The 27,481-nt window shown below is 48.8% G+C and overlaps 2 protein-coding genes across 2 annotated transcripts in view; both read right to left on the bottom strand.

Moving 5' to 3' along the window:
* The window catches only part of PSMD1 (proteasome 26S subunit, non-ATPase 1), a 72,729-nt gene extending 61,830 nt beyond the window's left edge, over positions 1-10,899 (bottom strand). Inside the window, exons 1-9 of the mRNA XM_065639773.1 lie at positions 10,734-10,899; positions 8,312-8,355; positions 7,401-7,474; positions 6,982-7,151; positions 5,924-6,129; positions 4,442-4,585; positions 3,383-3,609; positions 1,910-1,970; positions 36-164 (exon numbers count right to left, since the gene is read on the bottom strand). Of these exons, the coding sequence (XP_065495845.1) occupies positions 36-164; positions 1,910-1,970; positions 3,383-3,609; positions 4,442-4,585; positions 5,924-6,129; positions 6,982-7,151; positions 7,401-7,474; positions 8,312-8,355; positions 10,734-10,749 (1,071 nt within the window). The 5' untranslated portion in view covers positions 10,750-10,899. The remainder of the gene's footprint in view (positions 1-35; positions 165-1,909; positions 1,971-3,382; positions 3,610-4,441; positions 4,586-5,923; positions 6,130-6,981; positions 7,152-7,400; positions 7,475-8,311; positions 8,356-10,733) is intronic.
* A 4,078-nt stretch (positions 10,900-14,977) lies between these two features.
* C8H2orf72 (chromosome 8 C2orf72 homolog) lies at positions 14,978-19,793 on the bottom strand. The gene is made up of 3 exons (XM_065640404.1): positions 19,268-19,793; positions 16,093-16,209; positions 14,978-15,245 (listed from the first exon to the last, which is right to left on the bottom strand). The coding sequence occupies exons 1-3, from the start codon at positions 19,791-19,793 to the stop codon at positions 15,154-15,156; spliced, it is 735 nt and encodes a 244-aa protein (XP_065496476.1). The 3' UTR covers positions 14,978-15,153.
* Between the last annotated feature and the right edge of the window lie 7,688 nt (positions 19,794-27,481).

The following is a 27,481-nucleotide window of genomic DNA, read 5'->3' as shown; positions in this document are numbered from 1 at the left end:
AATCCAAGACAACTGTATCTAACAGAGCCTCTTACCTTTGTGTTTTTGAGGATCATGAGGTCTGTGTTGTTGTTTCGTATTAAAAACTGCAGATGTAATTCAATGGCCATTTCCCCACTTAAAATTTTAATCATCTTTGAGATCTGGTCCTTAGGCTCTGGGTTCTTCACACACAAGCAAAAAGAAGAAAAAAAACATGAGAACCTAACTACAGCTCTGTTAAAACACAGTTCATGAGAAGCCACTCTGCTATGTTCCCATCACCATATTCCAAAATCTGACAGGTTTTAGGACTGAAAGGACATTGTTTCTGCCCTCGCTGCACAAGTCCAAACCTCCCAGATATCTAAGTCCCTTTGTGCACAACAGCACAGGTGGGAGAGGAGACTCTTTGAAAATAAACACGTTCTTTCATTGAAAGCAAAAGGATATGGGTGACATCTGATATTCTGCAAGCTCCTGTGTTTGGCTTTACAGATACAATGAGCATCCTGCAAGAGTTCTACAAATGTGAACCTGTATTTCCATGGAAGTTTTGATGGAGAGGACCACAAAGCCACAAGACTTTGCATGACCCTGCTGAGCAGCAGCATCACTCTTGTGAGCTAAAGGCTTTATTTAGAACAATGGCTAGCAGAACTAGGAATCTGCAACACATTCACCTTCCAAAGTCGTTTGAGAAAACCTTCTTCACCATGGAAGTTTCCACAAATTAAGTTCCAACTGAAGCCCCTTCTGAACAGGGCGAAAAGTACAGTGCAGCTCTTTGTACTGACATTGTTAGCAGGTCAGAGACCAGCCAAGTGTGAGTAATTCAGCCCTTAAACTAATCTCCTCAATTATTTCTTTTTAGGCAGCATTCTTAATTGTGAAAGATTAAGCTCAAGAACATTTCTGGCCACATAGATAATTTTAATGTACTTGTCCCTTGGCACAGTCAGAAATGCCAAAGCAGCAGAAACTGGTTCAAGACACCTTTCCTGCACAAAAGCACTATTTACAGGTTCCTTGACGGGGTAAGAAACTCCACCCTTTTTGTTTTCCTTGTGGAAAAGAATTTCAAGAAAACACTTTTTGTCCTTGATTATTTTTAAGTGATCTGCAAGAATCTCTCAAAGATTCTCAAGTCTAGTTTGCAAACATGCACCATGGGGAAAAAAGAAAAAACAAACAAACAAAAAACAATCCACAAAGAAAACTCCAAAACTGTATTGGGTTTTAATTTCTTCCCTAGTAGCATTTCCTTTCTTCAGCATTAGAAGTGTCAGAATTGCATTAGCTATTCAACATGCAATTTATGTGCATGTCAGAAGTGAACTTCCTTTCTCCAATACTTGGGAAAAGAAACTAAACAAAAAGATGGCCCAGCAACACAGCCACCAAGCCACCCAGAGGCAACGCCTTCCTCTTTCACAGAAAAGACACTACATTATGTCAGCATCCCCTCCTGCCATTCCTGCAGAACAGCATCAGTTCTATCCAGCCAGAACTACAGCCAGATTTCAGAAGAAGAAGAAAGAGAAAAAAAAAAAAAGTATCAGGCTAATTCATCAGCTGAGGTTCTTGGCAGCATTCAAATTTCAGGCCCTTTCTTCTGGAATTAGTTTATTATTTCAGCATCAACAAAAAGCAAACATGTGAACCAGATCCTTCTGTCCCCTTTTTTGGGTCTCAGTAATTCCCACCAAAATTTACCCACTTCCCACTCTCCCCCACCTTTCATTATCCAAACCGCTGGACTTCCAGACTGTCAGATATTTGGTCCTCAGAGACCATCTGCTGTCTTGTCTCCAACCAAGACAGAAGCAGAATTCCATTTTTCACTAGCCAAACTAATTTACAACCCCAGAGATACAAATGGAACACATCAGAAAAACTAAGCAAGGTATATTTTCAAAATGGCACTCACAATTTCTGGAGACTTTCCCGCACAAGTGCTTCCTGGTTTCTCTTCTGCTTCCATAGCATCACTTAAATAAAATAAAAATGAAAAATGCAACCCAGTTCATCACTTGTAACCAGTCAAGTGCTGTAATTATGGCTGAACACTGTCCTGAAAGAGTAGTCTGGGATTTGGAGATGATGACTGGTAACAGGACTTTGACAGCACAAGAGCTGACTATCTGGAGGTCACTGCTGAAAAGCAAACTCCTCCACAATTCAATTTTCAGGGAACTTGAAGACAAAGGCCCAGAAAACTCCACCTTCTTATTCCATATTTAGAGACAACAAAACTAGAGATGCTTTTAGGGAATGAACAGGTAGGGACAGGTGGGAAAACAAGGTCAACAAACAAGGCAGCGAGGATAATTATATCCTCACCTGGAACTGTTGAGCTCATCACTATCAGGATGGATGTCAGTGTTGAAATGGAAATGAAACATAATAAGCTGTTGTTAGCACCTTGTCCTAATGCTTCACAGGCTGGCTTACAAATTATTCTGTATATTTCACTGGAAAAGCAGCAAGGAGAATGCTTGCTATGCCTGTCTCACTGATTTAAACCCAGTTCCCACAGCTGCATAAGCCAGGCCTGCTGTAGGCAGCTTTTTCCATCACACACTGTCACAGACAGTGCAGGGATCAGGTTGTGTGCAGACATGACAGCTCTGCTGATTAAAGAGCAGATGCAGCACAAACTTCTTAGACGCTGCCCCCAAGATGGGCAGCAGCCTTAACACGGATTGGCCAATCCTCTAAAAACACAGGTTTAAAACAAAACTATCTGTGTCGGTTACCTGTAAGCCATCAAAAGAAGAAATAAAGAAGATGGACTGGTTAATGTCAACTTGGGTTTTCTTAACAGCAGCTTCCTGCAGCAAAGATCCAGTGATGTTGACCACTGAACAGATTTGAAATGTCAGGACTTTATCAAAACTCAGACTAGATTTGAATTAGCTCTTTTTAACTGCAAGTACAAAAGGGTCTATAACACCACATTATCATCTGAGCTCACTCTCCCCACAAGCAAGGAGCAGACCACAGCTATGATATGAAACCAAACTTGCACAGAGCTGTGATGGGCTTTTTCCCTGAACTCACTCCTTCCTGAGCTTTACAAGTGGCTGCAAAGATCACACAACATCAGAGTGTTCCTCAGCAATGCACTCTATGACTTAATGAATTACTGCTCATTAACTGAGCAACAGGAACTGCATCATGCTTACCTCAGCTGCAAAGGAAAATGCATTCTTTCAAACAACAGTGGATTCTGGTAATACACAATTTTGCCCCAAGCAAATACCATGTCTTGTCTATTATCCTGACTTAAATTAAAGGGAGTAACTTGATTGTAATGAACATCCACACACAGAACAGGAGGCTCCATCAGAGCACGACTGTAACCAAACAATTGCACCTCTTCTCAAGCCAGTGTTCCCACCTGTCTTTCTCTGATCCAGGGACGGTGCCGGTGTTGGTGGATCCAGGCACAGAGGCGATGGGAGTGCCAACAGTACGGAGATTCTGGATCACTGAAGACAAGAACTGCTGGCTAGCACTTTCATACAGATCAAAACAAATTTGGTAGGCCATGAGAAGGTTGTCTTCCTTCACCAGTTTTTCTAAGATGTCACTCACAGCCTGTGGGTCATCCAGGAATATCAGGCACTGAGCAAGAGGAAGGGAAGAACAGAAAAAAAAAAAAAATTGTGAGAAGACATTATGTACTTCAGAATGAAAAAGCAACACTACCCAAGGCCATGCTCCATTTTCCCTATTACCTCATCTGCTGCTACCACAGAACACCCTTCAGAGAAAGAAAAATTATCTCCCATAAGAGATAATGCTAATCTTTGAAGAGTTTTCATAGGTCAATTTATAAATGAGATCAAGTATTACAAACTCAAGACACAACATTTAAGCCTTCCTATTTCTGCAGCTTTATCTTTGGAAGCTGAAAATGCTGTCCTACTAAACGTAGAAATTTCAACAGCACATTAAAGAAGGATCAGTCATTTCAAAGGGATGTCTCAGCTAAAACGGAAGAGGTGTAACACTCCCGAGTCACACGTACGTGGCACACCAAGACTGGTGAAGGCCTGAGAACACCCGAGTAACTTCGTAATTTGTTGTCTAAACACTTTCAGACAATGGCTTACCAAAAACCAAAGCACTGTAAATGTTCTTTGGAGGAATAAATACAATTCCAAGCTGTGAACCTAACACCTGATACTCCCTACACAGGCTTGAAATATTCTGTCAGGGTTGTCTACATTCCTAAACTGCCTTTGAACATGTTTCTTTTTCTATAAACTGACAAATTGTGCAATATTTGCATCTCTTTTTCAAGTTGATCCTACTTTGATATCTATTTGAAGCACACAACCAGGAAAAGATAGTTAACTGAATAAATAACAGAGATCAGGTAGACGTCAAATCAAACACTTCTAAAGAAGAGAGACTTTTGACTGATCTTTAAAGAGGACTCCGAGAGGTTTACCTGGCACACATTGATGAAGTCTGGTTTCTCCAGATTCATGTAGATTTTAACTAGAACTCTCAAGACTTTATTACGGAACTGTTTATTCTGCATCAAAGACATACAGAGCTTCAAGCTGTAGGCTAGCATCCCAGGAACATCGTTCTGAAATTAAATTCAGAGATATCAAGTCTGGGTTTGGACTGACAAGCAGGATTTAGAAATTAAAATAAAGCTCCCTCCTTTCCATTTTAAAAAGCAGAGCAAAAGACATGCACATAAAAGCCTTCAGAGTTTCATTTCCCATTTTCAGAAAAGCTTACAGGCAGGTGTATTGCTGCTTAAAGAAAAAATACTACCACAACTGTAAACGGCAAATATTTAACTCAGTAGTTAAAACATACAAAAGATTAATTTAAAAAGTTCAATACTTATTTCCCCTTCTTCACCTCTCTTGTTTGAATAATCATTCTTGAATGCAGTGAAATTTACTGAATATACAATGTCAACAAAACAAACCGTGCACCAAGAAAAGATCCCAAAATCCTTTTGCTAGAGACTGACAACCAGATTTGGTTACTAGACTTCGGAAAGGTAACTTGAAATGAGGGGTATATAGAGGGCAACAAAGTTTGCAAATGCATAGGACAGCGAACAGAAGAGAGAAAGAGGAATGCCTTAGGATTATATACAGAAATGGGACACATCCAAAAATGTGGGAAAGCTGTAAACTGAAAAGAGGTAAAATCTAAAGGATTTAAACCATGTGTTCTGGCATATAATTGAAATACTGCAGCACAACAAGACTACACACAACTGCTGAGCTGCTGCAAATGACTACAGGCAAGTTTCTCTTACTGTCCTTACTAGGTAACGTGACTTAAAATAGAAGTGTTTGGGTTGGAAGAGACCTTCAAGATCATCTGGTTCCAACCCCCCTACCATGGGCAGGGACATTTTCCAATAGAACAGGCTGCTCAAAGCCCCGTGCAACTTAAACCCTCAGTGAAAGACGCTAAAGCGAGACAGTACCGCCCTGCAGTCAGGGCAGGCTAACACTGCACACAGCCACTTACTGAAAATTACAGCAGCTCACCCAACTACCGGATTTTTTTTAAAGTTTTTTATTTACCTCCCATAAATAAATCGCTTACCTAACCCTAAGGATCCCTTCCCACAATGTATTAGAGCAGAGCACAGGCACAAAAAAAAATAAAAGAGCTGTTCTAATATCACACCAGAGCTAAGGTCTGCCTAGCCCAGTATCATACCTCTGTTAGTAGCTGACAGGGAATACCTAAAGAAGGCGGCACAACATAGGGGGTCCCTCTGCACTTGATAGCCCTGAGTGGCTCTGCCTTCCATGAACACCCCTGAGTTTCATTTTTTATTCTGTTCAGACAAAATGGGGCAAGTTCCAGAGCGACTTGGATCCTGCACTTCACTTCTGGATCCACACCAGGAAGAGACGAGCTACAGGCACCTCCTGTCTCTTGCACATACCGATTCGAGGATGGTTTTCTCAAAGATGTCCAGCCGGCGTGTCTCCAGAGCAATGCCGATGGCCTGCTTGTACTTGTGGTCATCCAAGCACCGCTGGAACATTTTGTTCACGATCCCTTCTAGCCTTTCATCAACAGGTTTCTTCTCCCCTTCTGGCAGCTCCGCATTCTCCACACACTGTTTGGTATAGTGGTCGATACATTTTGCTGAAAAGATATTGAACAAATATAGGGGGGAAAAACGTCAACTTTCTAGATATTTGCAGGATTTTTTACAGATGAAGAGACCAGTATGTGCATACACACATTCCACCAGTACATACAGCATATGGGGAACTGCACAAAGGTGAGGGACAAGAACTATTTGTGTAGTCCTACACAGAGAATAGCAGAAGATACTTACACTCTCTCCTAATAAACTCTGATTTTAGTGCTGAAAGCAAGTAGGTATTTTCAAAATGAAACCAAGCAAATGATCTTTAAGTGGCACAATATTTTAAATAAATGAGGAAACAGCTGTAGGAGACTTACTAGCTCCCCTGAAAGCAGTAGCTGGGGAGACTGAAAGCCAACCCTGATCCACTGTATCCTGTACAGGGTGATGCCAGCAGATGAAACTGTTAAAAAACATTTAAATTATACATGCATTCAACATCTGAGTTGCTTTCTTGTTAAGGGTGGATTAAAAAAGCCTCAGTTAGGTGTGCACCTACACCTACCCAGTTATTTTCAAAGTTATGCTGACATCAGCAATAACATTAGCACATAAACAGGAGAAGGGACAATAAAATATGAAAGCAATTTTGCTATTACGAACTCACAATGGAATAACATTTAAGAACTGGAAAATATTGCCGGAACTCTTAAGTCAGTTCTATTACAGAATCCCAAAGCAGGGGAAACAAAGCAAAAATAAACTGGGTAAAACCAGCTGCAGCATCAATTTAAATAAATACAAGGAGAGGAAGATTAATATGGAGAAACGCAGATAAATCTCATAAAATCCCAAAGTTACAGTATTTTGACAAGAGCTTTTCTTTTGCAGCAACGGTTGTTTACCAATTATCGTCTCCACGTATTCTGAGTTGTCGTTGACATTGAAGAGGTCACCTGCTCCCAGGGCATAGTTCAGCGATTCCTCAAAAGCTCCGAGGTGGTAAAAAACTTTAGAAGCAACTAGAGCAGCAAACTGCCGGCTCCGAAAGCCCTCATCTTCATAGAGAACTTCACTGCAAAGAAGAGAAAGAAGGGCATCAGCTCTGTGTGCTCGGTCCTCTCCAAGACCACATAACAGCTTTACCCAACTTGCATCTTTGGCACTACAGCTCTGAACCCACATCCACTCATATTAGTGCTTTCCGGAAAATATGGAGCTAGATGTTGCACCAGCAAGTATCAAACAACCAGAACTACATTCACTTAATATCTCACATTCTTTTTAAGCAGCACACCCTGAAGTAATACGTGTCTTCTCTTACATTTTGTCCACTGACTCAGAGATTTCTGCCCAGAAGTCATTGACAACAGCATTCAACTTGTGAAGAGCAAACTCCTACAAAAATAATAAAAAGTTATTTACGTTAAAAAAATGCATTTATTACCTTTTCCCAGGAAAAATGAAGCATCACCTGATATCATAAACACTGACCCATTTCAACAGCAAATTCTACTTTAGAAGATCTTTTCAAGCATTCACTAATCTTTGGAAGTCCTTTGCAAATAAAGGTTCATTTAACAGGTAAGACAACCTTGATGCTACTTCCCATCGCCTCTCTGTAGAATGACTGGCTAAAACGACTGACAGGTGAAATTCCTTAAAATGCAAAGTTTTCAAAGTCTTTGTGGCAACCTTTGTGTAGCACATAGAACTGGCCTGTGGTCTATGCCAGCCAACTCTATCTATTTTTTTGGACACAGTAATTTAGCAGATAACCCATATCTGGACTAGAATCAGCCCACTTGTAATCAGTTCAGAGGAAAAGCGGGGCTCACTGGGATCTACCACCACCTTTGTTTGCAAGCAAAACATTTAGGTGATTACCAGTCTTAAAAAAACACTTGAGATGTTCTTTGGCTCTGAATTTTACACAGTCAAAATGCAATCTCTGGAACACTTTTAAATGACAAAGCCCCATTATCATCAGGGAGCTGGGAGATTTGGTGAACAGAGATCTTTGCACGTGAAGCTCCAGTTTGATCCACATTCAAAACAAGGTTTGCCACCTGCTGTCACGTTATTTAAGCCTTTCCTTTCTGTTTTCAGGCTAGATACAATTCAGAGCCCACCTGTTGCTCTCCAACCATTAATTATTGAGATCCATTCATTCCTGATTTTAAGCTCTCAACAAATTGCATTTGCTGTTATTTGCTCCCTGATGTAAGAGTTTACCTTGAGCTGTGGCTCTTCTTCATCCAGAAGAGAGATAATTCCAGCTGCAAAACAAGATCACAGTCAGTTTAGGACTCTCTCTGTTTCAAAAGTGAACGTGTTATTTAGTTCAAAACCAAAAGAACAAGAAAAAATGCTGTCTCTGGAACGCCCATTTTAAATCTTCGGTATTAAAATTCAAATATCAGATCCAAGTTTGTATTAAGAATGATATAAAATAGTTCAGAATTTATAACTGAAAAGGTACATTGTTTATAAAAGATGATCCTTCTCAGAGGAAAACATATGAGATAGAACTCAGAGAATCTGGGATTTACCTTCAGCTACCTCAATAGTTCGCTGACTGCCTTCTGGCAAGGCACTTCCCACTTCCTCAAGGAGCACCAAGATCACGTCGAAACATCCTAACTACTTTCATGCCAAGGAAACAGGCCTCATGGCTGAGAAAAGACATCCTATCTCACAGCTTTAGCAGGACACCTGACACTGTAACAGAACATTGGTACAAACAGCTACAGAAATATTGTTCCACTGACATAACCGAGAGTTTCACAGTTATTTGGTGAGACCAGTCCGAAGAGCGGTTGTAGATGGTTTCATTGACAGACTGCAAGGACACAACTGAAAGGGCTGGAATAGGATCTGATATAGGTACAACACAATTCACTGCTTTTAATCTTTCATCTGTTGTATAGATTGATAACCTTTTAAAATCTAAATGAAATTAGAAAGGCCAGAACTGGGCTTTCAAATGATCTTGACAAAACTAAAAGGAGAGCATGCAGGTCCAAACTATAATGTACAAATATAGAAAGGAATCTGAAGACTACAGTGGAATAAGATGAAACATGATCAATAATATGTGGCTGCAGTGAGAGGCAGAGAACCCAAACTTCACACTGAGATGTGTAAGTAAGAGCATTTCTTGGCAGACAGATGAGGCAAATCCTCCCCTCTGCTTGGCACCTGAGCCAGACCGTGGTGCCCAGCGCTGGGCACCAAGTTTTAAGAGTTATGAGCAAACCACGGTGTTCAGAACTGAGCAATAAGAAAAAAAGAGATTGACCAATCGGGACTTACAAGTTTGACTGGAGCTCTGTAACTGGTTAGAAATCTGGGAAGGGTACACAGTTCATACCTGTACAAGGCAGCTGCCAGCAGAAAGCAAATAACCTGATCTTTGTGTCAGATATGAACAGGAACAGTAGAAATAAGCTTTATTTGGAGCTTCAAAGATTGAGGCTTGATGATAAGAGAAGTTTTCTGACAGTAAGACAGTTATTCACTTTGCCTGACAAGGTTGTAGAACCTCCATTATCAAAGATTTTTTTTAAAAACAGGTTAGACACAGGTCTATCAGTAAAAACTGAAGGAGCACTGATGTGGCCCTTCAGCAAGGAAAGCAGGTTCAGCAGCTCCCGCACTGTGGCTCCTTCCAGCTGTTTTCTGAAACTCTACTCCAAAAGTGTGATTTTTTCTTTAAATAAGCTCCTGCATTTACCCGATCTATCAGGAGGAAGCAATCTCACTACTATCCAACATACTAGTTCCATCTTTTAAAAACCCCTTTGAAATTAATTCCTACTTCTCAAAATAATGCTGAAACATAATGCAAAGGGTTCAGAAAAATAAAGCTACTTGCAGGTTATTATCGTCTGCCACTGTTTCTCTCACAAAGCCACAGCCAGTCACATATTAATTTCTGGCCTGAGTACTTTTTGGAAATACTTCTCCTATTTTTTCACACTACGAAGCTCTCATTGGATCCAGAAATAGTGTTTAACTTTTAATTGCTCACACACTTGACAAGCCTGGACTCTCTAGGGTGGCTCTTCCTCTGCAAGGCGTTTGCATTTCCAACCCCCCTCAAGTTCAAGTTCGCCTCTTCCCCCTTTCTCATTCCCGCTGTGCCTCCTCCAGACCCTTCCTGCCCACCGGCTTATACCTTCTACGCGTTATTCACGCTCAGGAGGTGAAACCTCCCCCGTTCACAACCGCGGCACAAGAGCAGCCCCGTGTCCGCCAGTGGCCCGCAAAGCCGCCGGAGCCCTCGCACAGACCCGGCAGGAGGACGCAGCCCCGGGGCGGGCAGCAGCCGCCTCTGTCCCCCGCCTATCCCCCCCGAGTCCGCCGGGGAGCCGGCCCCGCTCAGGCCGCCGCAGCACCCGGGGACGGGCGGGCACCGGGCGGCGCCGCCGCCTCCCGCGGCTCAGCCTTAACGTGCCGGTTGTAGCAAAGCACCGGGGCGGCCCTTCCGCTCCCGCCAGCGCACACGGCGGCTGCCGGCCGGGGGTTCCCGGGGAGGCAAGGAGCCCCCGCGACGGGCGGCCCCGCGGAGCGCTGCGGCCTGTGGCGGTGCCCAGTCACGGCCCTGACTCAGCGAAACCCCGGCGGGCAACGCTGCCCCGCGCCGTTCCCTCACCGGCCGAGGTGATCATGGTGCCGCCCGGCCGGCCGGCCCGCGGAGGGAGGTGGGGTCCGGTGGGGTTGCGGTCCGACCGCTGCGGCCCAGGTGCGGTGCTGCCGGTACCACCGGGATCCGCGCCGCTGCCGCTCCGCCGCCGCCCGGCCCGGAAGTGCCGCGAAGGGCCCCTTCCGGCAGGGCCCCGCTGCTCCCGGCGAAGCTGCCCGTGGCGATCGCCTGCGCGGGGCGGCGGAGAAAGAGCCAGGCGCGAGCAGGACAGCTGTGCCTTCCGCGGCCTCGCTCGTCCTTGCGCTCCCTCACAGGCCCATGGCGGCCGCAGCGGCCTGGGGCTCCGTCACCCGCAACGCCACACGGGACCCCACGGGCTCCCCGCCAACCCCGCACACCTCACACCGAGCCCGCAGGGCTTCACCCGAGCCGTGGGGAAAGGCCTCACCCGCACCCCTCTCCCCCTTGGAAAGGGAAGCGCCTGTACATAGAATGGCGTGAGTTGGACCCACAGCGGTCATCGAGTCCAACTCCTGTCCCTGCACAGGACAACCCCACAGTTCACACCGTGTGTCTGAGGGTGTTGTCCAGTCTCTTCTTGAACACTGTCAGGCTTGGGGCTGTGACACCTCCCTGGGGAGCCTGTTCCAGTGTTCAGCACCCTCTGGGTGAAGAACCTTTTCCGAATGTCCAACCTAAACCTCCCCTGGCACATCTTCCTGCCATTCCCTTGGGTTCTGTCGTTGGACACAGAAGAGTTCGGTGCCCGCCCCTCCTGCTCCCCTTGTGAGGAGGTTGTACAGGCGCATCTGGCAGCCTTTCACCAAATACTTTTCCCAGCCTTTGCTTTGTTTGCAGGCACAGGGCAGCGCCCAGATCTCCCACGTCCCTGCGTACCTGACGCTGCCCCAGTTGTGGGGGAATGTGGGGTCATTTGGCTCCTGCTTTGGTTCCAGCACAGACGGACAGGACACTCAGGCCGGTGGGCCTGCACCCCAGAAGATCCAGCTCAACAGCAATCCTGTGTTCAGTTTTGGGCCCCTCATCATAAGAAGGACATTGAAGTACTAGAGAGAGTGCAGGGGAGGAGACAAAGCTGGTGAGGGGCCTTGAGCACAAGTGTGATGGGGAGTGGCTGAGGGACCTGGGGCTGTTCATCCTGGAGAACAGGAGGCTGAGGGGAGACCTTATCACTGTCTACAACTACCTGAAAGGAGGTTGGAGCATGGAGGGTGTTGGTCTCTTCTCCCAAGTGATAGGACAAGAGGAAATGGCCTCAAGTTGCACCAGGGGAGGTTTAGATTGGATATTAGGAAAAAATTCTTCGCAGAAAGGGTTGTCGCACACTGGAACAGGCTGCCCAGGGCAGTGGTGGAGTCACCATCCCTGGAGGTGTTTAAAAGGTGTCTAGACGACGTTCTCAGGGATGTGGTTTAGTGCCAGAGTTAGGTTATGGTTGGACTCAATGATCCTGAGGGACTCTTCCAACTGAAATGATTCTATCATTCTATGGTGCTGAGATAGTCAGCTCTTCTGAGACAACCAAGAAGGTCTCCAGCCTTCCCTGCCGCCCACAGGTGAGCAGCCACCTGAGCTGCACACAGACCAACCCTGCTGACCTGGATACCAGGTACTGGGGTCACTTCCACTCCTTCCCAGTATACTTATTTAAATCAAGAGAAATATCAAGTTAAACCATGCATAATGCTACATTAAGGATAACAACATGGCAAGCAAAAACTAAACTGAAGCACATCCCAATTCAGAAATTAAATGTCTTTATTCTTTACAGCAAGCATGTAAGATAACAGTGCCCATAAATTATTAAAACAATTAAACATGTAAAACTATCTGCTGCACCTCCACATGCCCAGATAGTAAAGAAAAAATAATTCAAATAATTTTTATTCCTCGAAGGAAAACAATACTTTAGGTCACATGTATTCCCACTCACACCTCCTAAACCCCAGGCAGCTCATCCACTTCCACGAAACCTCACTGCAAGGGTAAACTTGCTTAACTTACTTAAAAATTACCAGTAAATAAATCCATTGGATTTGTAGCACTAAGATAGGTTTAACTGCAAATCTGTACTCTTGGGCCACCTCTTCCTTGGTAAATTCTAGGTGGCAAAGGCCAAATACTGCAAGAAAATAGAGATTCACCTGATTGTGCTGTCAAGTTCTACTGGACTCACTTAATCAAGGGCTTTATCAGGAAAGTCCGTAACTGCCCAGCGCCACGGGCTCTGCTGCAAGGAGGAGTAGAAGGAACGCACCGCACAGCAGACAGACACGTGGATGGCAGGGACAGGGCAGGAGGAGACCCTCGTCTCACGAAGATGCACTTACTGCTTAGTGCTCAAGCCCTGGGTCATGAATACAGCCACCCACAGCAAGTGGTTATATTTTTTATTTTCCACCTTGTCACAAGCAAAGAAAAGCTACAGAAATCCTGCAGGCTGGAAGGTGAGTGGGTTCGGTGCCCCCTCTGCAGAGCAACATGCTCCATCAATGCCGGCTGCCTTCTAGGTTCGCTTTCCCCAGCCCACACCCACACAGGAAAGTGTTTCTGCTGTGATGAGATGTGACATGCGATTCCCCAAACGCTGCTCACAGAGACTTGGCAGCCACCTACCCCCTCCCTCTCACCACATATGGGGCAGGTTCAGCACCTTAGGGCTGTATTTCAGGCAAAGCTTTCCTATGTAGTCCAGGCCTAACTATCCCAACACATCGAAACCAGCAGCATGATAACACAGATTTGCTGAGCACACCTGGAAATGCTCACCCTTTCTCCCACCCAACCCCACCAGCACGCCCCAGACACCCTCGATCACTCTCTCCCAGCCAAAAGGGCAAAGCAGCACCATCATGACAGGGACCAACCCTGAACCCAAGAGCTGCTCCGCTCTGCTCCAGCATCACCATCATAACCCCCCTGTGAGGTAGGTAGGTGTTCCCATCCCCATCCTACTGGTGGGGAAACTGAGGCACGGAAAAATTGTTGAAAAATGTTGATGATCATGGTAATGAGCAGAGTGGGTAAAAAAACATCCCTTGCTCTAGGTAAGAGCTGGAGAGCTGGCGAAGGCACATGGCTGGGAGAGACACTTCAGACGCTTCAGCTGCCGCTGGGAAAAAAGGAGCCAGAGAGAGGACAGACACGCATGGAGGACATACTGACATCGTTCAGCAGCTAACCCAGAGAAGCAGGCAGGACATGATGGGTTGAAGTTTCTGGTCTGAGCCAGATGAAACTCCAGAAGGACAGCGAGCCCCAAACAAAACTCAGCCGTTTGTGCTGAAAATAAAACAAGATCTGTTTTATGTTGCATTAAAGTAAGAATAAAAAAGGTATTATTAGCATTATAGAAATATTCCTCATAAACCAAGGATTTGTAATTAATTGTGTTGCCTCACAGGCTACAGTCAGCCCTTTGGAACTAGTTAAATAGCTTATTTTAAATTTATTTACGAAGCAGTCACATCTTGTTGTGCTGCAGGCCACCTCCAAGACCTGCAACCACGTGGCTGTGGAGATGTCCCAGGTAAGATGGGTCTCTCTCATAACCCAATCTACCATCAGCCACTGAGTGTCCATCTGCCACCCCCTCCAGCCCATCAGTCTGTGAGCACCAGGACAAGCCAGAGGGACGGATCCTGCTCCCAAACCACACTCTGCTCCAGCTACCGTTACTGTCAGGATCTTCAGTGTTATTCTTGCTACCCACAGTGGTCTGTTACTGCATTCTTCACATCACACAGTTCCATTCAAGATTTTTCAGCAGCTGGTAGATCCAAGACCTCATATTTAGTCCCACTGCAGTCTCAATGCCACCATGTTATTTGTCTTTTTTTTTTTTTTTCTGCCTGATCAGAGGGAGGGTGGGAACTTCAAAGCAGCAACAAAGCAGGAAAACAAAGCAGCACAATCTGTTTGCCAGGGAGGCCAGCCCTGGCAATCTCAGCAGGGAACTCTGCTCAGAATTAGAAAGCTCTTTCTTCAAGCAAGTGGCTGCATTTCATGCTCAAAGTCCCCATGTCATCTCGCCCAGGATCTGGGATACATCCCCAAAGGGCTTCTCAGAAGCCCGGTGTCCAGCAGCAGCTCCAGGCACCCCCGGCAGCAGGGTGCAGCAGGGTGCAGCAGAGTGCAGCAGGGTGCAGCAGGGTGCAGCAGGGTGCAACAGAGTGCAGCAGGGTGCAGCAGGGTGCAGCAGGGTGCAGCAGGGGATGGTTCTCTGGCACGGACCTCAGAGGCTCTCGGCAGCTACAGAAGACCCTGGTGAACTAAGCAGAGCAGCTTCTCCCCAGAGCAGTGGGTCCTCAGAGGAGAAGGTGAGTGGACACACACCAGTTCCTCCTCCCACTGCTCCAAATCCACCGGCCAGATCCAGGACATGGACCGTCCTGGGCACCCAGCAGCTCTAGGTGCCTGCACCTCCAGCAGCTTCTTCATAGTTTCCATTGGGGGACAGGCTGGTCAGAGCCACTTCTTCCTCAAGGTCCTGCAGGTCATCTGCAAAAAGCAGAGAGAGGTCAAGGGAGAGATAAATGGGAAACCCTTCTTCACGCAAAATGCAATTGATATATACTCACAACCTAAGCACAGCTAATTTTTTTTCATAACTGATTTTCATTTTGTTGTACCAACTTGACATCGCTTCAAAAAACAGGGGTGATCTGTGAGCAAAGAAGCACAGGGTGCAGCTCCCTGGTCTCCTGTGGTCCCAGTGGTCTCAGCACAAGCTGCATGGCCACGAGGTGTCACCCGCCTGGCAGTGACAGCAAGATCAGGCACTTAAATTTTCTGCCCCCAGAGGATGTGTCTCAAAGCTGCACAAATGGGGCATTTCAGTTGTTTTCTCTGACCCTTATGCTTTTTAAGGATTTTATGTGTTTAAGAGGCATTTGGACACCATCTTTAATAACATGCTTTAACTTTTGGTCAGCCCTGAAGCTATCAAGCAGTTGGACTAGATGATTATTGTAGGTCTCTTCCAACTGAAAATACTCTATTCTTTTTACAGTGAAGAAGCTTCCCCTCCTCTACATCCTCCGTAGAGCAGTCTGGATCTCCACACCATGCACCTCCTAGCCTCCTGCATGGGGGTGCTTCTGCAAAAATAAAATCACTGCTGGGAAAGGCAAGCACAAGTGCCAAAGGCACAGCAAAGGCTGAACGCTAGGCTGCTTGTTACCTGAACAATTTCCCCCAGAATCAGGGAGCCCAAGGTTGACTCTGTCAGACTTGGGAATAGCTTAAGGAGGCCACCAGCAAGGGGTCTGGGCACCAGCACCACCAGGAGTCAGTGAGGAACCCCTGACAGCCACAGCAGGAGTACAAGGGAGGGAGCTGCGCATACCTGCATGAACGTGGTTTGCAGCTTTTGCTTCATAACTTTTTCCCCGGCTCCTCTGGCTGCAAGAAATGCACCGCAGGAAGCATGGGAGCCTCCACCTCTCACTGTCTTTCACGTCTTCTGGATAAACCAGAGAAGATGAATTCAGACCAGCAGCAGGTCAGCTCTGCTGCTCCCCCACCTCCCTTGCTGCTGACTCGCAACATCTCCCTTCCACGAGCCGAACTCTTCGCGGCAAAACCAGATCCATTCCACACAGCCCACCCCTGTAAAGAACAGAGCAGCTCCTGGCAATCCTTATTTCAGGCTGAAACCTCCCTGCTACCCTGGAAATTTGTCCCTGATGTTGGTTTCTACTTTGCCACCTCACTGCCAAAACCATCCTGGATGCGGCAGCCCAGAGCGAGCAAGAAACGTGGCAGGATCTCAGCCTGCACACGTGGTGAGGCTGGGGACTGACACGGTGAGGGCATTCCTGTAGGAGGAAGTTTTTCTTTTGGATTATCACACACCACCTGCCACATCAGCCTGTTCATTGCTCCCCACTTTATTAAGCAATTCCTCCCATTCAGACTTGCAGCACACTGAAAACTACAGCTGCAACTGCTTGCAAAATGCAGAGAGCATGTGGCCTCCATCCATGTATAGTATTTATTCTGGAGGACAACGAAGGTCACAGCAAGTTACTGCAGGCTTTCAAACCATTATAGTAAACACTACAGCAGCTTGTAAAACACTACACCAGCGTACTTTACGTGGTCTCCAGCAGCAGCAGTTCAGCATCTCCACTGAAATATCGTCCAGCCTTTCACCTCCTAATCAGATAACAAATGATAAACCACTTCAGCGTCCTTCAGCTTATTGAACCATTGCGACACTGAAGGGGTCATAGTGACAGTGTTTCCTGTCAGCCAACAAACCAAAACCTCCAGCCAGAAACACATCCCCTCCCTGCACTGCACGGGGACTCTGGACACCACTGAGGCATGACAGGAGAACAGCCCAGCACAATTCTGCTTAGATGCAGGAACCCCACTGCCATTCCTGTCCCAGCTCCACCACACAAATAACAGTGTTCAGGACCTTCCCAGCATGGGAGGGCTGCACCTCCAGAACAACTGTCATGGGCAGAGCTGAGCAGCCACATGAGTGAAAGAGGCTTTGAGGCTGGGCTGAAATACACAGGTCACAAGCACACACACACAGAGCCTTACACTCCATACACCTCCTAGCATCCTTATCCAGATGCAAGAGCATCTTGTGTCAACACAAGCCCCTTTCAAAGTCAAGAGGGGAAACAAGACAAGCTCAGCCCCAACCGAGGACATCTTTGAGGTGACATCCCTAGAACTTGCTTTGCAGGGTGCTCTGCAGCCCCACGCCCATCTTTCCTACAGTCCTCCCTCATTTTACATTAAAGATTTTATTCCCCTTATGCTCTGCCTGTGGGGAAAGCCACGAAGCAAAGGAGACCAGGCTGCAATGAAGCCGATGCCCAGCACTGCCAGCTCCCCAGCTCTCTGGAGACACGGCTGCACCTGGGGACCCTCTGGCCACACGGAGATTTCAGAAGGCAACGTTCACAGGAGCATGGAGAGAAGCTGCCCCTGCCTAAGGCTGAACCCTGCAGCTGACGAGCATCCTCATTATTCATGCAGGTCCTGGGACACTTACATGACTAAGAGAACCAGGCAGCGCATCAGAGGTAAACTAAAGCAACATGCAGAGTCCTCCTACCCACCATGCTTACAAAGCACAAATAGGCTGCAACACCCGCTCTGGCTCCTTCTGCTCCTCTTTCTCACCTGCTGCTATGCTGCTTTCATGTCTGCACGAAGGACAAAGCCACAGCTAGCCACAAAATACATGTACTGAGCCAAGCGACAGCAATGTGCAGAGGCAGGAAAAGGTCACGTATACAGGGATGTTTTTCTGCCTCTGTGGCCGCCGTCCCGCCAGGCTGCTGCGACCAGAACTGGAGGGCTCACTGCAGTCTGCAAGCACACCAGAAATTCTTGCAGTGGGAACAATGTGAGGAAGACAAAAGTCCAAGAAAGGAGAGAAACTAGAAAGGGGATTATGGGTGTCAGTACAAAGGGTTGGCAGAAGACAGTCCTGCACCCTCACAGTGGGTCCTGGCCATCTCAAAGCTCCTCAATGTTCAGATCCAGGATTCTGGACTGAGCTGATGGCAAGAAGCACTTGAGGTGCAGCAGCTCTGGGATCCCACAGGACCCGTCAATGCTGCAGGCAAGTGCCAGGATCCCTCAGGATAAAGGCAGTGAGAGAGTGGAACACCAGAACCCCTGGAAATGATGGGGAGCAATGGAAAAGTGGGAAAAAATGAAAGAAGGGAGGAAGAAAGGGAAACAGTCCAAGACAAGCAGTGCCAAAGATTAAAGTGAGCCCAGGCTGTTTTGCGTGGCTGCTGTGACAGCAGAGCCTGCGCAGCTTCCCATCACCTTGCATTTGTACACAACCATGACTCGCTTTTTGCCCCAGGGCAAGTGCTGCTCCTCAAGGCCTGACACCCAGCTTTCATCCTGCTTAAACTGGCCACCAACAGACGCATGGTTTTAAACCCAAACAACCCAAACACCCACTTGCTGTTGTTCTTATTCATTACGCAAAGCCAGCGCAAGGATCTTCCTCCTTCAGGAAGATCAGGTCCTGCCTGCACCCTACGGCAAGGGCTGCATGCCAGTCCTGCATCCCCAAGAACACACATCCATAAGCATGGATGGCCACCATATCACAGCCATCAGCTGTCACATCCCTGCTATCCCAGAGCTGCTCTAGTGCTTCCCTGCTGGGAAGTTTGTCCTCTCCATCTGCCAAGACTGGGAACCCCACCAGAAACAGGCAGATCCCATTGGGAAGGCTCTGATCGCACCAGCATAAAAGACATCCCATTGGGGAAAGCCAGATCTGATTGGGTGGAGGGGGAAGATCCCACCAGGAATGGTCAGATCCCAATGGGAAAAGCCAGATCCCGTTGGGGTGGGGGGAAGATCCCATCAGGAATGGTCAGATCCCATTAGGATGGGGTAGATCCCACAGGAAAACGGAGCAAATCCCACTGTAGAATCCCACAGCCCCGGGGGAGGGAGGAGGGAGGGAGGGAGGAAGTGAGCAGCCCGGTCACCCGCTGTCCCCGCGCCCGGTGCTCGCCCGGTACCTGCGGGGTGCAGCAGGGCGGCCCGCAGTGCGCGGCAGGCGGCGGCGCGGCAGTCGCGCAGGGCGGCGGGGCTGCCGGGGCTGTACCGGGCCGCCTGCACCGTGCCGGCGGCCGGGAAGTGCCGCCGCAGCGCGGCGTCCAGCAGCGCCGCGTCCTCCCCGTCCCCGCCGGCCAGGAGGACGCCGACCACGGCGGGCGGCGGTGCCGGGGGGAGGCGGCCGCGCACGTCCCGCACCACCTCCCGCAGGCGGGCCCGGGCCCCGCGGCCCCGCGCCGCCCCGCCGCGGCACAGCACCAGCAGCAGCCGCGCTGCCAGCGCCCGCTGCCCGCCGCCGACCCGCCGCCGGGAGCGGCATCCCGGCCCCGGCCCCGGGGGCGCCTCGTCGCCCAGGAGGTCGCGGGCGAAGGCGGCCAGCGTGGCCGCCGCCGGGGCCCCCTCCGCCACTTCGGCCACCAGCAGCACGGCCGGCCGGCCGCCCACCCGCTCCAGCAGCGCCCGCAGCTCCTGCAGCTCCGCCGCCGCCATCCCCCGCCGCCGCCGCGCACCCTGCCCGGCCCCGCGCACCGCCCCCGGCCCCGGCCCTGCGCGCCGCCCCCTGCCCCGCCACCGCCCCGCGCAACCTGCATCCTCCCCGCACCCGGGCACCGGCTCCAGCACCGCGCCCCCCCGCGCCAACCACCACCCCGTGCGCCGGCCCGGTGCGGCGCAGCGCGGGGGCGGGTATCCAAAGTGCCCCCACCGCCCCATGCAAGGCCTGCCGCGCCTGCAGCCCCGTCCCGGGACCGGCACCCCCCGGCCCCCTCTGGAGAACAGCCCCTGCCTGCTGCCGGGGCGGCACAGCGGAGAGGCTGCGAGGGCGGACCTGGGCTTCCCGAATCTGCCACATAACCAGCCCCAGAACCCTTGCACAGGCCTCCCGCGAGGCCGGTCCTGTTACCGGTGAGAAGGTGATAAAATTCAGACGAAACCCGCGTCCTAGGAAGACGAGAGAGGGCTGAGTGAAAGCTGTGGTGACTGCAAAGTGGGACACACTCAAGACCTTGATAGAGGAGCAGCTGATCACGCACCCCCAAGGATATAACGTGCCCCCCCAGGGTGTAACACACCGCGGGGCACAGATGGAGTGGCTTCTGCAGGCATCCTGTGCCATGGGGAGCACTATACTCCCACATAACCTGGCCAGGCTACAGCCTCATAACACCATCCTTTAGGAAACAATCACCTCAAAGTCCAACCTGTGCACAAGTGCAAAGCCTCAGAAGTGCTGCAAAGCCAAATTGCAGCCCCTACCCCACAGGCTGCAAGTCCAAGTCCCTTCCCAAGCCAGTCCTCTTTGGCTTCCCCTCTGCAAACACCACATCCATCCCCTTCCGCGCAAAAAACAGCTCATAGTCACAGCCTGACAAGCACTGGCAGTGCTCCACAGTGACACACACATCCCACCAAAGCATGAAATGTTTGCAGGGACAAGTACGGAGCTATAATCAGGGTTTGGTGCTGGCACACGTTACACAGCCCCAGCACAGGAAAAGGCCCGTATCCCATGATCTGGCTCCACTAGCCCATGGTGAATGAAATCCACGTGATGGCAGCCACTGTGTTTGGCCCTGGAGCCTGCACGGTGTTGGTGTGCCTGGCAGGTGAGCCAGAAAGCTCCGATCCATGGCATGTGGTAAACACTTCCCCTGTTCCACGTCAGAACGGGCTCCTCCAAACAAGTAGTGTCTCATTGCAAGAATCTGGCAGGGGATAAACAGCTCAAAGGTGCAAACGGCCAGAATCACCTTGGCCAGTCACTCTCTGTGGCTGTTCGGAGCCAAACAATCTCTGTGGGACGGGCAGAGGAGGCTCCAGGAGCACTGGGAGCAAAAGCAGAGCCAAAATCCTGGGATGGTGATTCCCAACAGGTGTGCTGGGGGAAACTTGTGCCACAAAATTGGCTGAGGTGGCGTGCCAGCTCCCTGCCCATCCTCGTGGCCACCCGTGCCCAGAGCCCAGCACATCAGCAGCCAGCACGGGGCAGGGGTGTACCACCGGCTGGTCACCAGCGGAGGTGTGGCAGCTCAGGAAGGTCACTGTGTGCGACCAATTTTAAGCCAGGAAAACATTTGCCATGGCTATGACAGGTTTCGCAAACACTGCCCCACACCAGCATCCCAGGGACTGAACAGCTTAAGCGAAGGTTTCAGAGGGACTTTCTGCCCTGGGTCCTAGCAAAAGTAACTTGCTCATTGACAAGTGCTGATAAGCAAGTCAGGAGGGGACATAAACCAGAAGGATTAGGCTCCTCTTCCAAAGCTCAGGGTCTGTTGTTGCAAGAGCTCGTGCTTCCATGCCAGCGTGGTAGCCCTGAGAGCAGCTGTCAACATGGCAAGGCTACAAAGTCAGACATAATTCAACAGCCAGGTGTGGCCTTAGTGTTGTCCAGATTTTGTGTTTATAAGGAATTTTTTCTCATCTGTTCAGAACTCTGCTCACAGTCCTGTGGAGAAAAGCCCTGAGTGTAACCAGCACCATGAGCTGTGCCAGCAGCAGCAGGAGGGCACAGGACCAGGTGCTGGTCCCCAGGAACCCTCACCTCGGGGTCTCTCTGCTCATACTTTCCCCTGCTACAGAATTTCAACTACAGCCCTCACGCAGATTTGTTCATGAGCCAGTCACTAGCAGAAGGTCTCCAGGAAGAGGGACCAGCAGCTTCAGCTGCTCCCTGCAAGGAACAAGCCAAAGACAGACACTCGCTTTGCCCAGTTTGACCAGGGAAGCCCAGGACTCTTGCAGCTGGCTCTACGGAGGCAGGATGCTTCCTGCAAACGGCCACAACAAGACCCACAGCACCTTTAAACTCCACACGAGCTGCCAGCACAGCCTGTGCTGTGGTGGTGCCAGTTATACTCTGTCTAATATGCAAAGATCATTATAGCATAGACCTCGCAGGGCTCTTTTCAAACAATGCTGTGCCAGTGACTCACATAGGGACCCCAAAGTTCCCTGAGAAGTGGCCTTTCAGTGGGCGATTCTCCAAATTTGTGAAGATAATTTCTGCAGAGAAGATATAGAAAAAATGGAAGTGTTCTTCCTAACTCAGACAGAGCACCACTGGCTGTTTCTCTGCAGTAGCCTAGATGTTTAAAGCGCCAGCACAGCCTCTAAAAACTAATATTTGGGGCCAGACAGAACTGTTCTTTGTGGCCACTGCAATTCTCTAGTCAGTTTTGGGTACACAAGTACCATTGCCAGCAGAGGCTGGTTGGAAAGGCGAGTGTCACCCACAATACCCAAACAACTCTGTTTACATTTCTGTACTCATTAACAGAGGTAAGACCTAACAGCAAATACAACTTTATCTTCCTTTATGTTACTTAAAGAGGCACAGCCCAAACAGTTCAGGGGCAGTCATCAGCTCAGCAGCATTTGTAGTGCCCAACAAAGTGACTTCAGAGCTCTGGCAGACATCTGAGTGAAAACATGATGTATTTACCAGGCCTGACGCTCCTTCAAACATCCATCTGACAGTCACATTTCTAGAAAACCTCTACAGATAGCCCTAAATGAGGGTAATCACATCTCTTACATATGCCCGTAGCTGTTTGGAGCAAACACAACATCTGCTCATTTTGGACTTCAAAGAAGGAAGAGAAGATGCTTTGTTCAGAGAAATAAATTTATCATGTATTAGCAGTGCCTTAAAGTCTAAACAAAATCAAAGGTTCACTGAATTAGACCCCTTGCATTTACCAAGATTAACCTCTCTTCTGAAGAGGACAGGAAAAAGGATTCTCTTGCCAGTTTTGATAACAGGAGTGCAAAGAGACTAAATGAGCAAGACGGAATCTGTAGGAACAGCTCTGAGACGCTGTGTCCAATGACCCAGCCCAGTTCTTTAAACTCTTCCTCTTGGCAGCCTCAGTGCTCACAGGGGCACATAGGAAAGGCCTCTGATCCAGCCAGGAGCAGGAACTGGCTGATGACAAGCTGAGCCTTGGCAAGGTTTTGCACAAGTGCTCTTTCACAAACCTGTTCTCCAATGCTGCTTCCCCTTACTGCTTTGGAAAAACACATCAGCATTACAAGATGCTGGAAAGCATCTGCTTTACTTGTGCAGCACTACCAGCTGCCACCAGGAGCACTGCTGTGGGGCACCAGCCCTCGCTGAGCAATTCGTCCATTGAGATAATCTTGGGTGCCCCAAAGAAGTAGCAGAGGAGGTAATTATGAGTGAAGAAAATTCCCCAAATCCCACCAATCCCCTTCTAGCCCCTGTCTCCTGTTCACTCCTCCATGGCTCTTTCCATCTCCTCCACCGATCTTTCCCAAAACTCCCCTCAACCTTTCCAGCTCCTGAACCCAGACCCCACTCCACTTTCACCCACTGAAGCTTGAACTGTATCAAACCAGACACGGATCTTTCCTGTGACAAGCTCAGTCACAACTGGATGGTCACTTGGTTCTGTCCCAGCTCCCCAGACCCAGCCACCTCCAGGGACCGCTCAGGCAGCCCCAGTTTTTGTCCCTTGGCAGCCTGTGATAGCTCAGCCTTGGCCTGGATCCATCCAAGTCATCACAACCCTCTGAGCTCAGCTCAGATGTTACGCCCTGTAAGCAAATAAAGCTGGAAAGTCCTCGGCTGTCCCATAGCTTGGACACAGACTGGCTTCCTGATGGGGAAACTCAAACATTTCCCTGCCTCTCTTCTCCAAAATCCCAGTCCCTTTAAAGCTGTGCCTCATCCTGCCCATCTCTGCATTTGCCCTAAGTTTCCTTATGTTCCCTAGAGTCACCATCCCTTTCTGGACAGCAGAGGGGCATAGGACTGTACGCATCTTGCATTGACTCAAGGCAACTATTTCTGCATTAGCTTGATACAAATAAAAATGTGTCCTCTCTTAAAAAAGGGGGAATTCATCTTAAGATGCCCAATTACTCATGGAAAATCTCTTCCACAACACAGCAATTGGGTCAAGTGTGTTATAATTATGTTTAAACAACTGGACAAGGTCATTTTCCCCCATCCTTTAAAGCATTTTTTTTCCACATAACCAGCAGCTCATCCCAGAGGCTGCCAAGCACCAGGACCACCCACACATCTGCAGCACAGTTATTTGGCTTCATAAAGCCACGTTGTCCTTAAGGATGTGGAAAAAAATCCTATATTTGAAAAATAACTTGGAGGATCCTTTCCCTGAGAAATGTTGTTTCAGAGGCTCTGTACCACCCTCAAATCACACCCCTTCCATACTACATAGCACAAAACTGCAGCTCCAGCAGGAGTTTCATGGTCCGATGTACGGCTTTAAAGCTTATAGGCACACACAGACACAGGGAAATGAAATAAATATCAGGTTTTTAATACTTCTTTTGGCGATAGTTAAGACTTTAGGCGTATACAAGATCTGTAAAAGAAAAAAAAAATTAAAAAAAAAAAGAGAGAAAAAATACATATAAAGACCCAATAAAAAACCCCAAACAAACATGCAGCTAACCATAGTGCCCTGCCATGCCCAGAGAGGATGGGAAATGAGTTCAGATATTACATAGGACATTTGCTTTAGAGAAAAAAATAATCTTCTGCTCCCATAGTGCATCCCATCCAAAATAACCCATCCCAGTAGCTCAATCTACTCTCTGTCTACTGGTACATGCTTGGTAAGGTCAGTTCCCTGCAATAGCCCCTTTAAAGGACAGTGGGCTATATGCTGGGTTTTCATCTGTATAGATTTTATTTTCTTTTTTTCCCAGGAACGAGAAGGACCAAACACAAATGTACTGTTTTACTTGCAGTGCCTCTAGTTTCTCAAGAATGGTTAGTATGGTGTTTGGGCACTAAGCTACCAGGCACGCCTGGAACCGCTGCCTGCGGCAGAGCGAGGTGCAGGGCATGCCATGCTCATAACCATCCCCACATCCTTCCATCAGGTAGGTAGGAAGGATCCCGTACATCAGTGCACCAGCTCATCCCAGACCCTTCAGCTATTCTGGTGCGAGGACTGTAGCTTGAGAAATGCCACCGCACTAATGGCAAAGAGCACTGCAGCAGGAGATGGACCTTCAGCTTGTTTGCAGCATCTTGTCCAATAAACAAGAAGGGGCAGCAAACTTTGCTCTCCCACCACACTGTGACTACAAAGAACCCTGGGGAATTTCAGGAGGTTTGTGCTGATAACTATTGAAGACCCCTGCATTCAGGTTCTCCTGGGAAAAACCAGTCTTAGGTCTTCCCTCTGGATTTCTCGGGGACATATTGATATTTGAGCAAGGCATTTCAGGCAAAGCACAAACTCAGTGATTTTTGACAGACGTTTTCTGGAGCAGGTTGTTCAGCTAATGCAGCAATCTGATCTTTGTAGCAAGGCCAGCGCGATGCTGAAGGAGCAGTGTCCCCTTCTGGCAGCAGCTACATACTGAATCATGTTTGTGCAGGACTGGGCAGACAAGCAAGGCACTAGGAGGGAAGTGTTTCTACAGGCATCCAGATGAACAGTGCGAAAACCAACCTGCCAGAGTCTGCTGCGCAAGAGAATTCATTCTCCAGCTGTTTTCAATACCCTGAGTCTCGTATGTTCAGGCAGAGCACAGCAGTAACTGAACTCGGGGAGTGAAACAGTAAATGGACCCTGGGAGTCGACTTCTATGGGAGGAAACACACATGATAGAAGAAGAGCAGGCATCATCCTGGTCAAAGCTTTGGCCTATGGCTCACCCAAAAAAGCTGGCACATCCCTCCAAAGTAGGACACAGTGTCAGTGAGACCATGGAGCTGATAACATAATGAAGGAAAGCCCCAGTGGTGGGGTCAGGGCTGCAGTTCTTACACTGAGCAGCATCTCCATAGCCACGTGTGTTTCGAGGTAAGGAGCAACAGCCACCACCATCCAGCTTGGAAGAGGACACACAGTTGGCTCAGGCTACATTGGTCCATCCCCATCCTAGCACTTAAGCCCTCATTCTCATTTCCAGCTCACATTGCTTCCAAGGTCCAGCTTATCTTCCCTCATGTATCTGAACCCTGCCACCGAGCATCACTTTGGTTTATGTCATCCCTCAGACCCTTCCATGCCCCACCCTGAGCACGTTTTTGTTTCCAAGAAGCCCATCTCTTTCTCCCTGGCCCCTGTGTTCAGCTATGTCCCATGATACCTTCATGGCAGTTCAAGAATTCTCTCAGTCCTCTACACGCAGCTCTCTTTGCCTCCAGCATGCCACCAGGCTGGCCTGGGCTGCAGATCGCTGTCTCCACCACCAGTTCCCAGGCCCCATCCAGCAGACACTGCATTCTCCTCAGTGCTCTCACTGCCTGGTCCAGCTGCTCCTGGGGATCTGGACGGATCATCACCAGCACCAGCACATCCGGCAGGCAGGGGAGGAGGTTCCTCACTTCCCAGAGGGCATCATCCAGGTGATCCCACTGCATGAGCTGCTTCAGCAGAGCTGCTTGCCACAGCATAAAAACCAGATGGGCCTGAACCTCCTCCTCCTCTTCCTCTTCCAACCTCTCCGCCTGCTGTAGTTTAGCCCTGACATCAGCTGTGCCACACAGGTCCTGGGCAAAATCCACCAGCACCGAGGGAGATCTCACATTTTCATCATCCACCTCCATCACCAGCACCCGTCTGCTCTGCCTCCCTACTCTCTCCAGCAGGCTGAGGAGCTCCCAGGTGGTTTGGTCCACGAAGGAGCAGACAGCAGGTTCCTCTGAGGTCATAGCTTCCACACAAGTCGTCGTACTGCACAGCTGGGGAGAGGAGCGGGATGGGTTTGCTGCAGCAGAGGCAGCACACAGACCTGGGAACAGGCTGCGCTTGCTGCTCTCAGCAGCCACCACAGACACGCACACACACACAGGTTTTGGTGGGACCAATGAATGTGAAAGGAAATAGTTTCCATGCAAAGATCCAAAAATTGTAGCCAAATGCTGTTTGATGTTAGACATCCCACGAACAGGCTTTGTACCTCAGCAGCCTGGTGCAGTAGATGAAAGGGCAGAGAAAAGGGATCACTATGTATTTTTGGGCATCTTACCTCAAACTCAGGAGTGCTTTTTACCTTCTCATCAGCAGAATCCAACCACAATAGGGGTCACAGTCCTAACAACCTGCTCTAGCAGCCCAAGTTGACCCCTGCGTTTCTTCTTCCTTCCTCTGGGAATGCTCAAAACTGAAAATTCAATTTGTATTCCACTCCATCCTTCTTCTAATCCTATGTGTACAACCTATCGG

This window comes from Caloenas nicobarica, chromosome 8, assembly GCF_036013445.1.
Source record: "Caloenas nicobarica isolate bCalNic1 chromosome 8, bCalNic1.hap1, whole genome shotgun sequence".
In the NCBI taxonomy this organism is placed as follows: domain Eukaryota; kingdom Metazoa; phylum Chordata; class Aves; order Columbiformes; family Columbidae; genus Caloenas; species Caloenas nicobarica.
This window is presented reverse-complemented; position numbering and strand designations above follow the sequence as displayed.